The sequence below is a fragment of the Porites lutea genome, chromosome 10 (genome assembly GCF_958299795.1).
Source record: "Porites lutea chromosome 10, jaPorLute2.1, whole genome shotgun sequence".
Lineage (NCBI taxonomy): Eukaryota > Metazoa > Cnidaria > Anthozoa > Scleractinia > Poritidae > Porites > Porites lutea.
Window position 1 is genome coordinate 2,487,918 of NC_133210.1, and position 17,703 is coordinate 2,505,620.

The 17,703-nt window shown below is 39.2% G+C and overlaps 1 protein-coding gene across 1 annotated transcript; it reads left to right on the forward strand.

Annotated features, from left to right (window-relative positions):
- Positions 1–723: 723 nt before the first annotated feature.
- LOC140950883 (high affinity cGMP-specific 3',5'-cyclic phosphodiesterase 9A-like) lies at positions 724–17,686 on the forward strand. Its single transcript, XM_073400101.1, has 19 exons — positions 724–801; positions 1,816–1,886; positions 2,780–2,857; positions 3,594–3,637; positions 5,183–5,237; positions 6,512–6,588; positions 7,469–7,547; positions 8,612–8,705; positions 8,901–8,975; positions 9,819–9,905; positions 10,461–10,532; positions 10,959–11,074; positions 12,054–12,153; positions 12,698–12,754; positions 14,014–14,127; positions 14,556–14,660; positions 14,872–15,000; positions 15,798–16,097; positions 16,979–17,686. The coding sequence occupies exons 1-19, from the start codon at positions 724–726 to the stop codon at positions 17,015–17,017; spliced, it is 1,770 nt and encodes a 589-aa protein (XP_073256202.1). The 3' UTR covers positions 17,018–17,686.
- Positions 17,687–17,703: the final 17 nt, after the last annotated feature.

The window sequence follows — 17,703 nt, forward strand, 5'->3', positions numbered from 1 at the left end:
ACCCAACGAGAATATTGTTGAAAACCACTTAAACATAGCATTGTTAAACGTATTTTAGTATTTAGACGGTAGATATAGGCATATTTTTATCCCCTAAAAATTTTTCATCTGTTCGGATTTCCTAGCTGAAAGTCTAGTGATCCGACAAATTCTAGGGATCAAAACTTACTTTTTCGAAAATTTCAGCCAGAAAAAAGGCTCCCGAAAGTTCTAGGTGACCTTTTAAGGGTAAAAATCCGTTAAAAATGGGCAATTACAGTAGTTTTTAGTTGCTCGAAAATCCGAGGAGAGGCAGGCAAGCAAGAAATTTTACAACAAATAATGTTCCGAAAATTCTAGATCTCAAATCGTCTTCCGAACAGATATTTTCCGAAAATTGTCGCTGGGTGCCCCTGATATGGATCGCTCAATCAGTAACAACAACAAATTGTTGCAAACGTGACGGTACTCTGTTTTCATTAATCTTGCGCTGGAAAAGTGTCCTAAAAAGTAATTACTGGGAACAATTAACAAGGAACAAAAAGGGAAAGCATTTCTGTCCGATTTGTAAGGATTCATTCGTCAAACGTCATAGACCAAATTTGTTAATGTAATCAAAGTTCGTCAGAATCGCCTTCTTTGTAACTAATAGAAACAGAAAGATACCGCTCTGTCTGTAGGAATGGTCAAATTTCGTAGCTGTAGGCAGAGGATTGTCTAGTGAAATCAGACAGAAAACAAGAGATGGGGAACGGAGTTTCTGGAAAGGCCTCAGCAAATCTGAAAACGATTTATCTTGAAGTACATGGGCAGAAGCAGAAGGTATCTATGCGGCTTTTATCGACCGCAACATTTAACGTACGATAATCGCGATTCTTTTGCCGTTTAATGTACATAAAGAAGACAGAGTGAATGGTTTGGTGTACCTTGAAATTTCAAAGTCGCCCCATTCTTCAATACCTTTATTACTTTAACTACCCACTTGCTTTTTCTGTACATTAATAGCTACCACCACATGCTATTCGCTTTCGCATACAAAATTACACTGGTAAACAATAATTCATTTTCTTGAATGTTGAGAATACGTCGATTCAATCGGAATAGATCAATAAACTCTTTCAACGAAAAGGATACTTGACGTTTATTTTAAACTTGAATTTAATTGGGCCTTAATAAAACCATTTTTGTACCCTGCAACTAAAAGCCCGCCTTAAATTACGTATTATCCAGCATATTCTGTTTTCTTACTAAATAATTCTAGCTATCAAAACTGTTATCAAACTTATATGCTTGAATATATTGGGCATACCTTATTCGACGTTATTTGCGGAGCAGTAAACATGCCAGCGGCGGTACAACATGTGTTATCATCAATTATTTATACTTCAAACATCTACCAGTTTTGCAAACACAATTATGAGCTGACACTGGCTCTGTTTTAATAGATCCTACAAAGTTATTTCAACAATTTTAAAATGAATGATACGTCATGTTGTTTATAAAATTCGGGTATTTTGGGGCAGCTGAATTCTCGAGGCTAGTAAATTTTGTGTACAGAACTACTTTTACATAGTTATCAAGCTTTTTTATAGCTTGATCGCCTGGCAAATACCCGGCCGAAGTAATATCAGTACTAAAGCAATATACTTTTAACGGTTTTTATTTGCAACCCTTCCTTTTATCCTATTGATCAAGTTATAGTTAATTTATAAAGCCCTCATTGATTTGGCAGCGTACGGGCGATATACAACAGCATAATTGCAATTCGAGAGGATATCAAGCTATTCCCGGCGTTAAGATATAAGAACTCAGTGTGATTGTCTCCTATTAAAATAGGTTGTATTTTCCAAGCACTGTACTTCTCGAGACATTAAAGATCTTCTCGCATCGGCCGCTGGAGTGAGCCGGTAAGCGCCTATTAACAGCTGTATTAATAGTAATGGTCTTCTCTCACAGCTTTTCTCTTCCTCTATAATGTTTGGTTTCTCAGTGCTACCAGACGAGTGGGATCTCTAAACGTTCCAAATGGAAAAAGACTACTATCTTTGGGACTACCCAAAATATTGACTGACAACTGAGAAATTAAGCTTTTTTTTCTTAACTGATTAATGAGATCTCAGATCCGAATGGTTTTTATGTGATGCGTTACTAGACTGCGAGCAGCCTCTCTTTTTCTTCAGATTTAGTAAGGGGAGTGCACGCGCACGCGAGCGTCTGGCGCCTTCAGTCACGCGCGCGGTCATTTGCGTGTCTCGGGCGTTTATTGCTCGACGGACAAAGAAAAAAGAGAGACTGCTCGTAGTCTACAGGCGCGACGCCCGGGATGATAAACAAGGCATATGTTTCAGGTCAAAGAGAACGAGACGACCAATTATTTCACTTTTTCATCAAAAATTGATATTTTGAATGAGTTGTGATGAAAAGACTTCTACTGAACTACAGTAAAAGGAACATGACTTTACAACCTGAGGCATATTTTTCAACCAGTGCCATGCAGTAAAGGCTTACCCTTCGCTCTAGCTACTTTCTCAGTTTGCTTGTTTGCTTGTCTGTTTGTTTGTTTTTTTTGCTAGCCTTGCAGTGTTTTCTTCCAGCTTTGCAGATGCGGAACAAGTGCTTTGAATGCAACTGTGCTGTTGTGCAGCTGTCTTGCGTGCTCGAGTTAACAATGCCTTGACTAACGGGCAGCAGACGGTTGAACTGCGATCCAGTTCCGACGGAAACCCCAGCGGATGTTTAGATAGATGTATGTTGTTGCTTCTAATTTTGAACAATTGAACCTGATAACTTTATATTTCAGATGGTCCAACATGATGCTTAAGACTCAAGACGGAAGCACAGTATGTATCGAGCCAAATTTGCCCTCGAACACAGCGCGGTATGTATGCCTTTAGTTTTAGACTTGGCTATTATAAATCACAACAAACACTGATTTATTTTTTCTGTGCGTAGGCTAAATTTGTCTTAAATCAACCGGAGTTTCAAAATTGCAGTTTATGGAGGGAGAAACTACAATACAATTCTAGGATTCTCTTCGAGTACTTTGTAGCGATTACGTGTGAAAAAGTCGATAACAAGCATTAGGTCCCATCGCCATAACTCCCATGACTTAATGCAATATTTGCTTAACGCTTTGTTACTACTAGATACGTATAAAGTCAAAGGAAAGCCCGTTTAGTAGAGAGAGAAGCAAAGACATATAGTTTTGATTGAGCTAGGAACAGCGTTAGGGCGGTTCAGTAGTAACGGCAGTGTAGTATACGTAACTCCGACATATAGAAATACATTAATTAGCTCTAGCCTGGGAACAGGCTCCTTTATGGGGACTAAAAAAGCCCAATTAACGGAGGAACAACGCAAAAAACCGCCGGGCGGAAAACTTCTCACCATCTCGCTCGGAGCCACTTCTTTAGGTTTTACGCTTGCTGAAAAATTCGCCGTTTTCGCCCACTAACTAAGAAGCCTGGTTCTTGGCTAAATTAACTCGCTCTCTTAATTTATCTTTTCCGTCTCTTTTTTTAGTTCTAGTTACGACCGCCTCGGTCTTTGATTTCCCGAGGTGGTCGCTTTCGAGAGCGTCGACTGTATTTACTGTTGTTACTTTTTCATTTCAGTTCACCTTATCGAATCGTTGTTACTGCAATGCACCAGAAGCACGGTGAGGGTGTCACACAGTTTGTATTTAGGAAACGCCTTAATTTATGTCAGTGTCAGTCAGTGTATTAGCTATTAGACTAATCGAGGAAGACACTTTTGCGTCTCCTACTGGAGACGGGATCACCATTTGTACTTAGATATCCGCGCCGTTTGTCCTTAATAGGTATTTCAATACCCAAGGTATTGGTCAGGCTGGGGATCGAATCCGTAACACGTCGCTTATAATAAAGCAGCGCTTTGCCGACTGAGCTAACCGCTCAGTCTTAGTGTAGAAAGCGAATTGCATCTTACCCTCCGCAACACGAATGCCTTAGGAAAATCGTACTCTGGGTGTCAGAGTTTTTATGAGGGGTTTCCGGTTTTGATCGTGGCTTCGGTCGCCCGAAGATCTGTCGGCGGCCGACAAAAAATCACCCCGCCGCACGCGAGAAAAAACCTCTGGTACCCAGGGTAAGAAAACTGTTGCTGGAAATAAAATTAGCCTTAGCTTTTTATAAATTTAAAATGAGCTCTAGATACTGTTTTTTGGGTGGTTTACAGTTTTTTCTTTTTTATTGTTTTCAAAGACTATACATGATTGAAAGTTTGATTTCTTAACAATGTAAGCTTTTCAGAATATTTTCAGCACATGCACGTCACGCTCTTGTCGTACTATTTAAATCGTCTTTCAGTTGTCTCAGCTCTGATTATCATTTCTCGTCTCTTTCTATATTTGTCTATGTTTAATTAGACATCTACTTAATATTGCGTCAAAGAAGCTTAATTTAAAAAAAGCTATTGTCGGCAAACGAGACAACCGTTCTTTGAAAAATAGTTCTCTAATTCCTCATTGTAAGATCTACTACAGGTTCTTACAGCCTGCATGGACAATAATACGCACAGCCAACGCGTTACATGCAATAGATAGCTGCACGGATGTCAGTAAGAAAGGGATGAAACCGGCACTATCTCACATTCTGAAAGAGATAGTACGCAATTTGATATTAGAGAGAGACTAACTGATACCCTTTATATTATGGCTGAAAAGAGAAGTGTATTATACACTGTAATAGGATATCAAGTAGAATTATAATTATCATATTAATATATATACTTTTCGTTCGGCACGTACTTAAGAAGTAATTTTTTCCTTTTACCTTGAAGAAGCTTCAGTTCAGTGCTCACCCTAAACCTTGAAAAGAACATTTTGCACATATATCAGTTACACGCTTGCACTTGTCTAGCACTTGAGGCACTTGCACTGCGTTTATGTCACAGTTGCTACGTCGTTTGCTTATGAAGTTGGTTTTTTTTTTCTCATTATCTTTACTTAACTTCGTCATACAATATATAAAAGTGATGTATTTATACAATACATGAGTATATGTATGAGGGGGGCAGCTATATATCCCAACAGATTCCATCCTGAGTTCATTTCTATCAACGAATGCTTTGAAAATTCCTTCCCTTGTAACTTCAATTAACGTTATTTCACCATGTAAATCTTCTTTTCTCCAGCAAGAAATCAAAGACTTTAAACGTTAGTTTTAATTGCGGTCAATTCTAGGTGACGAGGAAGTCTTCGTAAATGTCCTTAGCCAAGTTGCGGACAAGTTCATCAGGTAACTATTGTGATGACGAAACTTATCTCTTTCACTTCCGGCATTACTCTCCGCTTAACAATTGTTGTGAATGATTCAGTATTTATGGGACTGTTGTGGTATCATTTTGTCTTTACTGGAACTGAACACGACTATGATAAAGCGCAAGTGCTACTGAGAAAATTGATGTTGGGAGTGTGTGTTTCACAGCCGTAAGATGCCCGAGATCACATCGACCTTAACCAGATCAGTGACCAGTAGTTAGCAGTGAAACATAGGGTTTTGCTCAGTCGAGTTTTTAGTTCCCGAGTATTGTAGTCTAATTATCTCAATTACTATATATATTACAAATGTTAATTTGAATAATTTCATCCAACAGACCTTTTTACCGATACGGCGGCCATATTGAATTTATTTGATTTAAGGAGTATTATGGGTTGTCCAGGGAGCACTCGCTCAGTATTTACGCCCGCAGAGAACTTCACTGTTTATTTCTAGGGAAAAAGGCAATCACTATTACATCCAAACACGGCACAACGATCTTTTTTCCCATTATAATCTTTTTTTAGGAAAACTTAAAGAAAAATTGGCCCGAAACTAAGCGACTAAAACCGATCTTGCTCATCCCCCATGGGCATCCCATAACACTCCTTAAATCTAAGTAATTCAATATGGCTGCCGTGTCGGTAAACAGGTCTATTAGCAGGAAAATATGCAAAAAGTATTGAAAATCTCATGTGTAGCCATTTAAATGGCTACACATGAGATTCTGGAAAACTGGTCCAAAAAGCGAAGGTTGGTAAAAAAATGCAGTTTTTCCGCTACTAGATGTGAAATCCTTTTTTCCAAGTTTAATGTCTAATGGTTTGTTGTATGACTTACAATTTCGTATCACAAAAAACGAACGCATTCAGATTTTAGTAAAATTTCACATCACTAGCGAGAAGGATTAGGTTGAAGCTTTTCTTGTAGCCCTTGCTCAGCTTTAACATATTTGCCTTCCTTTTCAGGGTAACGTATTCAGTGACTGTTTGCTGGCTGTATACTGTATTTGTTCTATCTTCAACCTTTCTTTTCTTGCCCTGATGTCACTCCGCTCAGCCTGAATCACCATGATATCGCCTTTTTTGAGTAGTGGGTTTCACTTGTCGGTACGGCAAGACAAAGCGGAACTCCCCACACAGCGAGTCAATAATGATGCTTAATAACTTGCCTTAATGATGCATTACCAACCACATAGCATCTGTTGTTCAAGTGAATTCTGTGTGCTTTAGTTTGTAATGTTTTCTTTGCTTTCACAGCACGTTCACAGTGTCTCAATTAAAATCTGAACTCGCCAAGCAGCTGTCCCACTTGGAAAGGAAAGTGGAAGGTATATGTATTATGATTATTGGAATGATCAGAAAAAAAATGCAAGAAATAAATTACTGTGTGACTCTGACTACAGATCGGAGAACAACTTACACAGTCAACAGAGAATTCGATGGTACACAGACAGTGCTTTTATTCTAATAATCTTGGACAAAAATGTTAAAACGTTGCCTTGTCGTAATCTCAAAATAAAGTTCTCGAAAGCACTAGTGATTACCAAAAGAAGATAAAGGGGCTTATCCTCTTTTGTGATTACAAATATTTCCCCCCTCCCACCCCCCCAAAAAACAATGTTAAAATTCGCTGGGATCGTTATTGTTCCGGACTGAACAACAATGATCAGGTTGGGGTCGGGGAACTAGGGTGATGCAATTTCGTGGGATGGGCTTCCTGTGGGCTAAAGAACGCGCAAAATTCTTGACACTTTTTTACGATTGTGCCATGCAACGCCATATGTTATTATAATCGCGACAAAAATATAAGTTAAAGCATCGGGAAATTTTACCTCTATTAGTACAATAAAGAGTTTCCGCAAGCCAACACCATGTGGGAAACACTATTTTACTTTCTATAACAAATCACTATTAAGTTAATTGCAGACCGTTAGTTATAGTGTAACTGATACCCCAATAAATTAAACAACACTCAAAAATTACATAAGCTATATGTTAAGAATAATACAAGAATAGTTCGAGCCTAAAATCGGCAGAAAAAATAAGAATGCTCAGCCTGGGGCGGAACAAACAACGTTCTTGTAAAAAGAACGGAGTATCCACGGTACACGGATTGTCGTCTTCAGGTAGATACCAGTTAAACCTTCGATTTGGTTCACTGTTCAGGATGATTAACTGCATAACGATTTTTTTTGCTTCCGCTTCCAGTTGAGGCACTCAAAGCCATAGAAATGCAGCACTTGAGCGCCGAGATCACTGAGATACGGGAACAAATCCGCCAAGACAGGTAATAATCATGTGATTATCTTGGGAACAGGGTCTGGAAGGGAAGGAGGATGGAGGGGCGGGGGGAGGGGTGGGCTCTGATGCCCGCATTCCCGCCCCTATTCTACGACAATGCCGCATCTTGAACTTCATTAATCTCTACCACCCCAAATATCGCTTCATTCTGATCTTTCCCCACGGTTTGGCGAATCCCACTTCCTGACTGAGCGCTCAAATCCTGCATCCCCTCAAGACATTTTGAGAATTCCCGAATCACACACTGTATTTTGGTCAAATCCCGGATCACGAGAATGCCCTTTTCGAACGAGTGGGAAGTTAGACCTTTCTAGAAAACGCTCACGGGATTGTTTTAAATAGTTTTTTAACCGACTCCAAAAGTAGATTTCAAATTTAAGTTTCAGAATAATCCCTTCCTGGGTTGTCTTAGTACCTCTACATTATCAGTTCCTCCAAACCTGGAGTTGAAATAACTCTTACTGACAGTGCTCAGAAAAAATAACTTCCTTTTTGGATTTAAAATAGCTCCGAAAAATTAGCTCAAACGTAAGGGATTAAATTAGTTTAGTTGCGTCTTAAGATGGCCATCCGCTCTTTAAGAAGAATGAGGTAAACCTTTTTGTTATTTTTCTCTTAAAAAAATCACCTGAATTAAATAAAAATTTTCCACTTTTGTTGTAGGTGCATTGTCTAACCAACCAATTACTTAGCTTTTGTGTTTGAAAAAAAAAACGAACTATATATACGCTGTAATGTCTTTCGATTGATATGGAAAACTGACTTTAATATATAAATTATGCTTTTTAATTTTGAGTTTCAAAAACCTTCAGTCTTAACAAGAGCCATATAATGGGATCCATTATGGCTCCTGGTCTTAAATAATACCCAATGAAAACTGTTTATGTCACTGCAAAAATCACTCGTATTTGCTTGAGAGTAAAAAATCATTTTCCTGGCACTTGCCCTTATTTCTAAGCATTCAAAGCCTTGTGGCAACTTGGAAATACAATTTCATCTGTGATGATATTGAAAACTGCATTGCTCAATAGCTGACCTTTCTTCATTTAGGATCACGTGGCAAGCTATACAAGATAACGTCACTAACAAGGGTAACAAAGGACGAAAACTCAGCATATCAAGGCCTATGCCAAATTTCGTCAAGGTAGGTAGATGATATGTTATTAGATCACTGAACTAGATTGGCAACTTTTTCACAAATACAGAGTGCCTACATTACAGCTACGCGGCCAATGAGAAAAAAACAACAGTTTAAAGTCTCGCTGGCTTTGATGTTATCCCATCCAAGATAATCTGGCGATGCTAAGTTTTTAATTTTTTTTATTACTATTTTTTGCAGTACACACTTTCTCAGACCACTGTTGAACAGCTCAAGGAACCCATTTTCAATATCTGGCACTGGGAGCCGAATGAGGTATCATGCCGCATGTATATATAGTCAATGCAAGTTGATCATGAGATACCCATAAACCCATAGATAAACACGAGACTCAACTCGCTCAAGTAAATTATTTAATATAGCAATGAACATATCTAGAATACGACTGACTACTTACTAAAAAAGTTGTTGTAAAACGGGAAAATTGTTTTACAACCTTACTACGGAATATGCTAAAAGCGATGTTGTGCGCGTTTTACCACCCATGTTCAAATCTATGTTGCAAGTTGCTGAGTTTTGATTTGAATACAGTTGACGCGGGAGTCAACTCCTTATTGCCTGGGGGAGGGGGGGGGGGTGGAGGATTTGGGGCTAATTAAGGTGAAAATTAGCCGATTTTCCCTTTGAATGTTAGTTCACTGAAGTGATCCCCCCTAATAACATTTGACGACTTTCGCGCCCCCCCCCCCCATATCTTCATTTTCCAAGCAAATTTGAGTGGCCTCCCCTTTGAATCCTTCCAAAGTTTTCAGTGATCCTCCCTTTTGGGTTCTCAATTACGACTGATTCCCGCCAAAATCCTAATGACCGGTCCCTTAGTCACTTGCTGCCAAGTTTACCTTAGCCGGTAAAACGCGAACATCGCTTTTCAACTCGTTTCGCAGCAATGTTGCAAAACAAGTTGTACGTTTTTGTTGCCCTTTTTACAGTACATTAATGCGTTATTGCCGGGCAGTGTTGCAATTTATTTTTCGTGGAATCTTATTTCATCCGTCATACGTCCTGCTGAATTAATTCATTAAATTTAGGTTAAACCGAGCTGAGGTAGAAGATTGCTTTTTGTGTTTCATTTAGCGACACCTTCGTTAAAATTTGCAGATTTTGTCATTGTTGGAGCACATGTACAGTGACCTGGGGCTGATTGAAGACTTTGAAATTAACCAAGTTGTCTTAAGAAGGTTTCTGGTAAGCGAAACCACACCTCAAAAAATTAGTCCTATAAGGCAACTATCGACGTTCATGACTCGGTGGAAACACTTTTCAGTTTCCTTGAGTTTAAACGAGTGAGTTTTGATTTTTTTCCATTTTTCTTCTTCGTCTTGGTTAGGCCCATTTGATACTACAGTTGGGACAGTTAGTTGGGACACTCTCTTGGTGACTCTGTGTTGTGCGCCCAGTGTGTCGTAATAGTTTATCATTAAAGCTTAGATAATTGAATGACTAAGACTTAAAAACAGATTATCCATAAAAATGTATTTATTCTCTCCTCTTAAGGGCTTTTTCAGAGACAATGAAACAAATAATTCAAATCAAACATAACAGAGTTAAGAATCCTAGCTGGCCACAGGCATCCAGTTGGCTATTTACAAGCCTAAAAAAACCAGTTTGCCTGTAAACTGTAGTCCTTTTAGCGACGAAAGCCCTTAGGAGTTCTTAAGAAATCGTTGAACCCTATTCAGACCAGACTGGGCGAATTTCGTTTTGTTTACCGTATTTTTTACATTCTTGTTTTATTTCCAGGTGTCTATTCAACAAAATTACAGAAACAATCCATTTCATAACTTCCGCCATTGCTTCTGTGTTACTCAGATGGTAAGAGTGAAGAAAAATTGCAACGCCCTGGTGTTAACTTCCTTTCATATTTTCCTGTCCAATAATCACTACATGTATGAACATCAGGAATATGAGTATGAATACGCAATACAATTCTATCTGACCGGCTGTAAAATTGGTGCGTCTGCTACTATCAGAGCTTCCTCGCATACAAGATAAGCTAGGACAAAAACTTCTATCACTAATTATGAGCATGTTTTTCCTAAAAACTGAACTATTATTCGTCTGGTTGGTAGTATCGTAGAAGTATTTTGTTGTGGGATAAAAACTTATCAGCAACTGTACGAGGTTACTATATTGCCCAAAGAAAAGTCGAAGACTCGATCAAACGAGGTTGGAATGCATGTGTAATCAAACAAAAGGTGTAGAAGAAGCCATGACTGTGTTTTTCTCTCATCGTTTTAGATGTACTGCATTATCCATCTTTGCAACCTAAGAGACGTTCTTTCTAAGATTGATCTCCTCGTTTTGATGACAGCCTGTATTTGCCACGATCTTGATCATCCAGGATTTAACAACACGTGAGTTTATGCAATTGTCAGTATAGGCAGTTAGCCATAACTGCAAAACGGTCAAAACCATTTCACTCGAAGAACTGATTTTTCAGACCTGTAACGACTGGCTCTCAATCTTAAAAACACTTAAAATTCAAAAGTCGTTAGATTAAATACTTAAGGGTAGCGAAACCTCATTGGAAGTTAGACTAATTTTTAAATGGCGTGCATCATTTTTCTTGACTTTTGAGTTTTTTCAATTAACTCTTTAAACAGTCGAACCTCCCGTAAGCGACCACCCAAATATCGAAGCGGATTTAGTGGTCCCTTAGAAGAATCACACCCTGTGGGTCCCTTCCGAGAAGACGTCCCGTCACATCTACCTTAATTTTGGCAAAGAATGTGTTGCATGCAATTTCCAAGTTACCTATACGTGTTCCACGCATGATGTCATTGAAAATTCTTTGTATACTCTGAGTAGCGTAATACATGTACATACAGCGAAAACAAGAGACCACACTATGCGTCAAGTGATCACTTAAGAGGTTAAAAACAATTGAAAACTGTAAAATCGTCAGAGGCCAAAATTTGGTCGCAGTCGCTGCTTATTAGGAGAGGTTTCACATGAAGGTTTGACTGTAGAATCAGCTAGGGACTTTAAGATTCCACGACGGCGACGACAACGAGAACGTCAAACAAGGAATAGGTTGAATATTTAGCAAAAGGACAACGCTGCACGTGTATCACGATTTTTTTTGTCCATTTCTTTGCCTTCACTGCACGACTACGACAGGAAAACTCCTAATTTCACGTTTTAAGGTGATGTTACGAGATCTCAGGACTATTCGCAACGACGATTTTCAGCGCAACACACACAGCGTTGGAACAATGTGTAACCATTCGAAACAATGTCGTAGCAATATTGCCACGCTGCATTGTGCTAAAAATCGATTTGATGGCTTGTGTTTGTACACTTATAATGTTATCCATAACCTTGTTCCCATAGTTACCAGATCAATGCACAGACAGAACTTGCAATTCGCTACAATGACATTTCACCTCTGGAAAATCACCACGCTGCTGTGGCCTTTGAGATTCTATCTCAGGTATGACCTAGAATAGCTCTCGTTCTCACTTCTAACTCGTCATGAATTGAATACTGTTTTATGTGTTTAGTGATGTACAAATATATCTCATGGTTTGCGCCCACTTATTATAGATCAGCAGAAGATCGCGTGCAAATATAATGGGCGGATGTTAAAGCACGCGTTCGCCTTACAATGAATGAAATAGGGTATGTTACTGACTGGCTCTTACCAATGCAATTATGATCATTTTGTATTATTGTGTTAAAAAATACTCATTATGAGGCTAGGTGGCGATGATGACAAATATTAGCCTTTTCAAAAATAGGTGCGTGTAAAACAAAGTGAAACGTAAAATTTGGTCATCGGATTGAATCAGTATGTGACATATCATATATTTAGTGTCTCGTCCTATTTTTTTAACACCCCAGCCTAAGAAGGCGGGGGGGAGGGGGAGAAGGCGGAAGGTGTGTAGGAGGTGTTCGCGGAAGCTGGGCGAAAAATGGGGCAAATACGGCACCAAATGTCCATAATTGTAATGTATGATCATTCTTTAACTTTTCAGCCAGAAAGCAATATATTCGCCAACTTGGGCAAAGAAGATCAAAAGAAGGTTCGCCAGGTGTGTGCTCAGGGTTCAACTTTGAAATATATTTCCCGACGTTAGCTCGTTAGCTCTTTTTCCAAATGTGACGGTTTTGAAGAGTTGGCATAGTAGATAACATGTATTTGCGATTGATTTGCATAAGACGTCCACGGTCCTACCAGCTATCTTTTGCGTCTAACAGGCAAAATTTAAGCTCAGTTCATGGGCCTCGTTACTCGTCCTCTGTTCTTGACTGATCAATTATGTATGGTGCGAAAAAATGCTTTTGAATCCTTTGGATTCGGCACTGTAGTTTGGTTATAGGCAAGCAAACTGAACTTAAAAAAGGAGGCGGCTGATAAAAGCCGACGCTGGATTAGCAGATGATTCATATGGCGATTTTCTACTGGCACTGAACCTAATAGACTAAAAACATAAATGAATATACTTTAATAAAACTCTCATTTAACTAAGACTTCTATATAATGGATAGTTTGAACCGACTTGTAGGGCGGTTGAATCAGTTGCCGATCGAAAGTTGGTTCAAAGTTGAACCTTATCATGCATGCAGATTTGGCCCTATAAAAAAATACTGCGGCGTCCAGTGAGCGCTTAAGATGACACGTAAACTTGTACCCGGATCTCACTCTGTCTTACGCTATAAAGTGAGATCTCCCTTTCCCATGGCCGCGGGAGATTTGGGTACGAGAATAGATGACACGAGGTGGAGGCTTTGGTGAACAATTCAAATCGCCTTATGTAAGGTAATCCAGGACAGTCTTGGATTCTGGATTCCACGCTATGGATTCCGGATTTCAGCTACTGCATTCAGAATTCCTTGTCAGATACCAATCGTTTTCGGGATTCCGGATTCGTTAAGCTGTATTCTGGAGTCCAAAGCCCGGGATTCCGCATTCCATAAGAAAATATTTCTCACATTCCCGAATCCGTATTATGTACAGTCTAACCTCTCCTTACGGACACCTCTATAATACGGACACCTCTCTATTACGGACTGTTCGTTTGGTCCCAGAAATGCCAAAAATCATACATTCCCTACCTCTATAATACGGACACGTCTGTAAAGCAGACACTTGGTTCTGTCCCTTTGGTGTCCGTATTAAAGAGGTTTGACTGTACCTGAAATGGTGCAATTCGTAGAAATCACTGTAATGAGGGCACGGTCTGTTTATTGACACGAAAGTTTGAGTTAAAAAAACAACAACAACGACTGACTTAAAAATTGCAAGTTAAGAGTCTTACACGTAAGTTCAAGTGTTATTCTTAATTTGTAGGAAATTGTGACGCTGATATTAGCAACAGACATGGCTCGGCACAGTGAGATAGTTGAACGTTTTAAAAGCAAGTTGGACACATTCGATTTTAGCAACGCTGATTACGTTGGATCGGTAAGTAGAAAGTTAAATATGAAATTGAGAGAGTGATGATACAATAGATAGAAAGCGGAAAGCGTGGCTGCATACCCCTAAAAAAGAAAGGGGTGGTGTACGTTATCTTACATTAAACTCTATGGGTTCTCCTGTTGCAGAATGTTTTTGATAGCTCGCCTGCACCCAAAGGGTGTTAAGGACTGAGCTCAACGGTGAATCCGATCTTTGTGGTCTTTTATTACTGATACCTGAGCGAGCCAATCGTTTGCGGAATTCAAGATTTCTTGAGCTAATTCGGGATTCCAAAGCCCAGCACTCCGGGTTCCACAAGCAAAATTTCACCGTTCCGGAATCCTGATAACCTATCACGGTGCGAGACAATTTTGAAGTATTCTAATGACGCAGTCGGAATGACACTCTTCACAATTTTTAAATCTACCTTTTAGCTCAAGAAGATTCTTATCAAGTGTTGTGACATTTCAAATGAAGTGCGTCCCATAGACGTCTCAGAGCCCTGGGCCGACTGTCTTCTCGAAGAATACTTTATGCAGGTTTGAACAAATGAAAGGAATCTTTTCTGGTTCTTTGTCAAATGCTTATGCAGAAAAAGGTGATTACTGGCCTGGGAGAGTCGTCTTTATCATCCTTTTTATTCATCAATAGTTCATATGCCTAGTACATATTTTGTCCACGTTGATAACATTTATTTAAATTACGCTGTCTTGGATATCACTTGTTGACGTACTATTACGTTAATTACAGAGTGATCGAGAGAAATCAGAGGGTCTCCCTGTTGCACCTTTTATGGACCGTGATAAAGTCAGTAAGCCTACCGCCCAGATTGGCTTCATCAAGTTTGTACTGATACCCTTGTTTGAGCTACTGAATAAGGTGCGTATCAAATAATAAGAAAGTACTGCAGGTAGCAATAGAAATACTGGCGCTGATGCCAAATGAATAGATAATGCTTCAAATATGCAATATGAGCGATTCCACACACCACTCCCCTTCCATTTTCTTCGGGAAAATCCCCGAGGACAAGCTTAACGACTCAAGAATACAAACTGCGGCAATGTTTGTTGGGGGTTGGCTGGCAAGACCTGTACAACGGTCGCCGAGTGGACTATGGACAGACCTGAAGCCAATCAAAAGACACGACTTTACCGCTGTCTTAACGGTGGAAATTTGAAAAAAAAATTAAGAAAAGAATTAAGAAAAAATTAGAAAAGTTTTGAACTTCCTCTTTGATGCTAAACCACTATCTTGGTAATTTCTGAAGTTAATTTTGTTTTTTGGCACCTTTTAATCCTTCATAGTTGGAGTTGTACCCTAGAATGTACCCCAGAAACCATTATATACCGTAGCTTAATTCGAAAACTTTACTGATGAACGCAATTTACCGTGACAGTTCAATTTCCGGGGTTAAAAGTCACCCCTTTGACAGTCTTGGATTCGGGATTCCACTCTTTGGATTCCGAGTTCCAGTTACTGGATTTCAAATTCCTTATCGGTGGAACTAGGGTCCCAGATTCCTATAGTTAGTGGGATTCTGGATTTCAGGAGTGGAGTGAATTCCAAACCCAGGATTCCGGATTCCAAAGCAAAAATTTCCCGGATTATGCAATCCGCATCGCCTTACATGGGGCGATTAAAAAGGTATCGAAAGATGACTTTACCTTTTTTTTCAGCTGTTTCCTCAGGTGGGTCCAGTGATGATAAAGCCTCTCCGTGAAGCTTATGAAAACTACGAGAGAATGCGTATTGAAGAAGAGGCTGTTAAAGCTGACGCGGCTGAATCCTCGCCCCCGGAAAGCGACTTTGAAGGTTTGAAAGGACAGGACATCAATGCAAATGGCACACAAGGACAGTGGAGTTCTAAAAAGCTGATGGGTGTATCCAAGGAGATCAGGGATATGTTTCACGACAAGAACAAGGAAAGTAAACCGGGAGATGAAGATACGCTGAGTCGGCCTATGATAAAAACCCAGGTACTTAATCAATACAGTTATGAGATTCAGGGAGAAGTTGAATAAGTGTAAGGTAACCTGAGACAGTCTTATATTCTGGATTACACGCTGTTGATTCCGGATTCCTGGTACTTGATTCTGGATTCCTTGTCAATGGAACTCGCATTCCAGGTTCTTATCATTAGCGGAATTCCGGATTACTTGGGCTGAATTCCAAAGCCCATGATTCCAGATTTCACAAGCAAAAATTTCTCTGGTTTCGGAATCCGGCTAACTTTCCATGGGGAACATATAACGTATTTTTAGGTTTTTGGCCCGTGGTGATCTTTTTTAATGGTTTGTCTTGCGATACCTGAAAATGAACCTTGAGCACCTCGCCTAACTGCCCTCGTGCCTCAAAATCCTAATGACTGCTCTCGGCATAATAGGGTAAGAATCGACATAATCCTCACACTTTAGTTTACTCTTTAAAGAATACACTTAGATCGGCAAATTGAAAGACCGTTTAAGCCCATGTTTAATACAATAATTATTATTGTTTTCCTGATCGAATTTATATTCAGAACTATTTTGTCTGTTTACTAATTCAGAGCGAAAAAAACCTCTGCGAGTACCGTAATTACATTACTGGGACGCGCTCTCACTTCTTTGCCGCCTTTTTAGACGCGCTGCTGTTAAAAAAAAAATTAACTTTTACCATTACTTTGGATAGTGTGGATCAGTGGCATTGCCGTTTGTTTTTGGTTGATCACAATAAGAAAAGGCTAGTCCAAGCAGAGTTTCAAACTGTTTCTAAAATGGAAAAGAGAGAAATGAAGATTGCAAGGAAAATTGTGTTATAAATCAAATGCCCATCGTTTTATCGTTATTTTTTCATTGATTCTCTCGCTTTTTGTTTGCAGAGGAAGGCTGATGATGCTCCAACAAGTAGCGTTAAATAACCTAAAATGAAGATTAGCCGATACTGCAAAAATTAAAATGGCTAACGTCCTGGAAATGATGTGCTTTTATCCAGGTTAATTTGCCATTTAATCAATTGTACATAGGACGTTTTCCTAATCTTTTGTAAATATTAGAGCCCATATCACGATGTCTACCACTGTTGTACAATGACCTTTCTAAGCCTTAAATGTTCCTAAGACCGGAGCCTAATATGTTTGTCGTCTGTAGGAAACGACAGCCTCAGTATGTGTCCTAGATCTTAATAAGCTGTCCTCTTTTGTTATGTTTTTGCCGTTGCAGAAACCTTTGTTGCCGGTTAGCTTTTCTATTTAACTGTGGGTAATGTTCAGCGTCGTTTTTAACTTGTGTTCAGTCGACTATTCGTGATCTAAAAGACTTTGAACGTTGCCCAACTCTTAGGACATTTTATCTCTCCACGTCTTGAAACTAAAAGGGTAAAAATTCGTCTTTTCTCACAAAAAGCAATACCATCACTCTTCATTGGTTCAGTAAAGATTATTTTACCACCCGGTTTCTCCATGTAAAAACCTTTTTCTGCACACATATTTAATTATGCGAACGACAAAGTAATGATTTATTGCCTTGTTAAATAAGGAACCTTGTACTATAAAAGCTGAAAGCAGAATAAATTCTTCATCTTGCGATAATTTATTGACTATTTTTG